General features: G+C 37.9%; 1 protein-coding gene across 1 annotated transcript; it reads right to left on the bottom strand.

Annotated features, from left to right (window-relative positions):
• Window positions 1–498: 498 nt before the first annotated feature.
• LOC103425569 (transcription factor CSA-like) lies at window positions 499–2,545 on the bottom strand. The gene is made up of 3 exons (XM_029095367.2): window positions 1,934–2,545; window positions 1,198–1,749; window positions 499–917 (listed from the first exon to the last, which is right to left on the bottom strand). Exons 1-3 carry the CDS (start codon window positions 2,415–2,417, stop codon window positions 598–600), a joined length of 1,356 nt encoding a protein of 451 aa, XP_028951200.2. The 5' UTR covers window positions 2,418–2,545; the 3' UTR covers window positions 499–597.
• Between the last annotated feature and the right edge of the window lie 2,502 nt (window positions 2,546–5,047).

Here is a 5,047-nt window from a genome sequence, read left to right as displayed (position 1 = left end):
TATCATCATCATCCGCCATGGTGAAAATTATGTAAGAAATGGTTTAGGAATGACTTAGGTATTTATAGGAAAAAAATTAGAATTTTTTTTTTAATTTTTAAATTTTGTTCGAATTTTTTTTTTTCAAATATTAAAAATGAAAAAAGAACGGGGCATAGGATATAGAGGCGGAGTCGAATTTTTTTTTTCAAATCCAACAGTAACTTGGCGTCAGCATGACGTTAGCTAGCTGGCGTCATGCTGACGCCAGGTAGTCGTTGGATTTGAACATTTGGGCCAGCTGGTTGGCCTGATTTGGTGTTTTTGGCCTGGTTGGGCCCACGAGCCCTTTGACCTAATCATCGGTTGTAAACAGTTTTCGTGTTATTTCAAGTTATTTTTAGCCCTATGACCCTCTGGCCAGATCGATTGAAGATGACATTAGAACCTAAAATTTCTAAGAGTTGGGTAAGGTATTAGCTTCGTAGTGTTCCTTGGACCACAAACACGTTGAGCCCCTTTTTTCTGATAATTCAAGTGAATAATAAAAAAATAAAAAAATAAACCAACCCTTTTCAGGTTTTTTTTTTTTTTTTTTTGGGGGGGGCGGTTCTTACTTCATCTGCCTCCCACCCCAAGAAAATCAAAGAATGGCGGTGGTGGAATGCTCGTCTCACGGTGGCCGCCGCCGCTGCCAATAACTCTGTCAGATGCTGATGCGGATGGTGAGGGTTTGCCGCCGGAAACTTGACATGAAGAATATGAGTAGCTTTGATGAACAAGGCTGTGGAAGTTTGACTCTTGCATTGCCATCATATTCATGTATGGTGGTGGATGGTGGGTGTACATACCCCCGCATGAATGATCCTCCACCTCACCTGAACCATCCCGACATCTGCTCTGGCTCATCATCCCCATCACCTCATTGCTCTTCCGACCTGCAATAAAACAACCACCATTATGTATTTGAGATTTACATGCAGCTAGGACATCCGTGTGTCTGTAGCCCAAGTTAATCACACACATGACAATGCGTGATTATAGACATAGAAAATGATATCCGTCTGTATCCCAAATTAATCATACACATGACAATGCATGATTATGGACTTAAAAGATACTGCTACCGTGACATTTCAAATTTAAGCAGGGTATTGGAAGAGAGTTTTAGGCAAATGGAAAGGTGACAAATTAAAAAGAATAAGAACAACGACATACCAGGGAGGAATTCAAAAGGAGTTCGTTGTTGTTGTGAGCAAAATCCACTATTATTATAAGAAAGCAATTTTTTCCTTGTGATTGCTTCTTCTTCTCCCAAACTAATCAAGTTTTGTGAACCATTTGAGCCATAATAACCAACCCCACAACCAACACCACCATAATAGCTTGTTCCATATGAAAAATCCGATATAGAACTACCGCCGCTGAGGCCGCCATTGGGGAGACTGAGACCAACGTAAGGTGGCGGAGGTTCGGTACTCCTCGAGGCTGCATTGACGCTTGGATTTTCGTCCACGCTTCTGTAAACAGTTTGGTTTAGCTTCCTCCGATAAGCACTGGATTGCTTTCTGTACTTCCTGGCCATGATAACATGCCAATGGTTCTTCAAAGCATTATCAGTTCTTCCAGGAAAGAGCCTGGCTATCATGGCCCACTTGTTGCCATATATTCTATGAGCTTGCATTAGTTTTTCTTCTTCCTCCTCAGTAAAAGCTCTTCTGTTGATTCTTGGGTCCAGCTGGTTAAACCATCTTAATCTGCAGCTCTTACCTTTTTAACAAACACAAATATGCAAAAATATATGAATTATTAGAGATTAGAGTGACTACCATAAAATCAAAGAGAAAAAAAGTAGAGTGCATTGGAGGAAACATGAGTACGAAAATCACTTCCCAAGAAGAAAACTTAACCATACAAAAAAAAAAAGGACTATAAAATTTGACATATTATTTACCTGATCTTCCTTCCAGCTTCTCTGCAATAAGGTTCCAGTTCTGAGGGCCATAAAGAGTCACAAGCTCCTTGAGCTTGGAATCCTCAGCAGGCCTCCAATGCCCTCTGGCACACAGTTTTAATCGCCCATTTTCTGTTTCCCTCTCACTTACACTCACCCCACTCTCATTAGGATTCTTATCATGATCACTGCTGGTATATTCTGAGCCCTTCATGTCACTGCTGTTGTGGTGATCCTCATAACTTCTGGTAGAAGGAAAACCCCAGAAAGCCCTCCCATTTTCTGGTTCAGAAAGCTTAGAGATGTAGCTGTTGTCCTGGGAAGAAACTGATGAATATACCCCACAGTTGGATCTCAGAGAAAGAGAGCCCATGTCCGCATAAACCATTCCCATTGAAGAAGGGGAAGAAGAGGAGGAGGAGGAGAAACAGCTTAAGACATTTGCGTTTTCTGTTGCATATATAGCACCATTGTTGGCCATCATTTTTTTTACTTTGAAGAACTGTTACAAAGTCATCTTTGAAAAGATCGGAAAAATAAATTAGAAGCGAGAGAGAGAGAGAGAGAGAGCTCAGTAAAAGCTAGGTAGGAAGAGAAAGGACTGTGTGTTTTGCAGGTGAGAAAACTAGAAACAGCAAAAATAGCAAATAGTGTTCAGAAACGTACACGGTCTCTGTAGGGAGTCGCAGGAGGGAGGGAGGGAGGGGGAGAGAGAGAGAGAGAGAGAGAGAGAGAGAGAGAGAGAGGAGGGGGTTTACCTTGGGTTTCAGTTAAGCACCTGAAGTTGACCCAACGACCATCACCAAACCCAATTTGGCCATGAATAATTTGCTTTGATTTTTTCATGTCCCTTCTTTCACAACTTTTATGACAGTCCAAAAAGGCCACTTCCGTAACGTCACCCTAAACCCCACCTCTCCACCTGTTTCTGTCTCTTTCAGAGAGGAGGGGGTTCACGAGTCATGTACGTAGGGAAGACATCAATTTCATTATTTATGGCTTCCATAATCCAGGATTCTAATGACCTTATTATATAGAAGCAAAAGATTCTAATGACATCGAATCAGCAGCTAATTAAACACACACTGCTGAATAATCCAATTTATACATACATATATATATATACACAAAATGATATTTGAGTGGAGTAAATCAAACATAAAACTTCAGGTGCATAAATAAATATCCGTAATTAATTAAGTTACAAATTCTTTAATTATATCACTGTAAGAAATAATAACTAATGAACAGTAATTATTGTTGGTTTAGAATCGCCTTTTGATACAAAATAATGCTGACTTAGGGTCGCCTTTTGATACGCAAATAAGTTTGAACTAACTAAGGTAAGAAATAATAACTAATGAACAGTGATAGTAAAATGCGTAAAAATTATGAAAACTGGTATTATTGTTGGTTTTCACTCGGTGGAAGAAAACCCATTGCAGAAGTTTGCTTCATTTAGTGTGTGTCATAATATTCACCGGAATGTACGATCTATGCTTTGAAGAACTGAGCAGTTTGGGTCAAAATCTTTGAACTTCCTGGCCCCTAATGAGACTCTCAAAGTGAGATTTTTTTTTTGTGAATTCTCTAACACATAACGATTTTGGTACAATATTTTATAATGTTAGCACGTAAATTATGTCAAAAAATGAAGTGGTAGAAAATCTACGAAGAATCTTAATTTTAAGAAAGTTTCCTTAGCAATTCTCCATGAATATTATTATATCAACATAAACAGCCTTAACATAACACCTCAAGAATTACAAAACAACCCAATATCCATCACAGATATAACTCATAAACAAGACAAAAGTAGATCATGAAGCCCTGATTTGATTCTATTTACTTGGACAGTCTAGCCGTTCAAACATTTGTATATCCATACATTAAAGTAATTTAGAAAACACTATTTCTTATGGTGTCGTCTAATAACCATTTCGTTTTTTGTTTCTAATTTTTGTTCTCATTTTTTTTAACTGAAAATCTGTTTGATAAATATTTTCAGTTTTCAAAAAAAAAAAAAATCAAAAACTAAAAAATCAAAAATCAAAAACAAAAAAATGAAAACTACTTTGAAACTTTCTTAAGTTTTTGAATTCGGCATTCAATTTTTACTTTTTTATTTTGGAAAAAATTAAAAGTAGTTAGCAAACAGTACTTTCAGTTTTTAATTTTCAAAAAAATAAAAACTGGAAATTAAATGATTTTTTTTTTGTCGAAAGAAATTTAAGGATTATTAAACTGCTTACATTATTTAAGAAATGAGCCTCATTTGACGGATCCGGAGTTCCTTCCAATTCCTCTCAAAAACTCTCAGTCAATTAGTCAAACACATAGCATTAGGGGTCCCATCAAGCCAAAGGAGTGATGCACGTTTGTGTCACTGCTCTCTCAGCCTCTCACTGTAGTAGCTCATTGCTCATGCCTGTAGCATTTGAGGTCCATGCACATTTGAGGTCCATGTATGTGCATGTGAACCTGCTTTTGAGATCCCTGCTTGATGGGCTTTCTTCATGTCATCATCATATCCATGGAGACCCCACGTTCGGAAGCTGCAAAACAAAACTAATTTCTAGCTGGCCATGTCATATATATTCATCCACATGATCAATGACTACTTAAACCAAAGTGCATGCCTAAACTTTAATTAAGATTACAAACTAAGACACTACTACTCTCATCAGCGAGGCAAAGACAATAGTGTATGTATCCAAGATTACTGCAGACTCTCTTCAATTATTGAATGGACTTGGTCAGCCAATTAGGGTTTAAAAGCTATTCTACCCTATTATTGGAGAGAACATGCAGTATTACCGACAGTGAGATAAATATATGCACGAGTAAAGTAACAGGTGATACAGAGATGTCGGTGTATGCGATGAGAGCTTTTCTAAAGATGACAGGACGGATTAGTTATGAATTAGTACATAATGTTGTTAACTGGGAAATAGAAACGAACTCTCACTTGGTCCCCAACTTTTCAGACCAGCTATGGGAAGATAAGCGAAAACCATACATGTGTGTGGGTATTCAAGAAATTGGATTGTTTGCCCTCCCCATCTTATACTCTTTTCATGCTCTCTTATTTATGTGATCACGGTTAAGCTACGT

Source organism: Malus domestica, chromosome 16 (assembly GCF_042453785.1).
Source record: "Malus domestica chromosome 16, GDT2T_hap1".
Lineage (NCBI taxonomy): Eukaryota > Viridiplantae > Streptophyta > Magnoliopsida > Rosales > Rosaceae > Malus > Malus domestica.
This window is presented reverse-complemented; position numbering and strand designations above follow the sequence as displayed.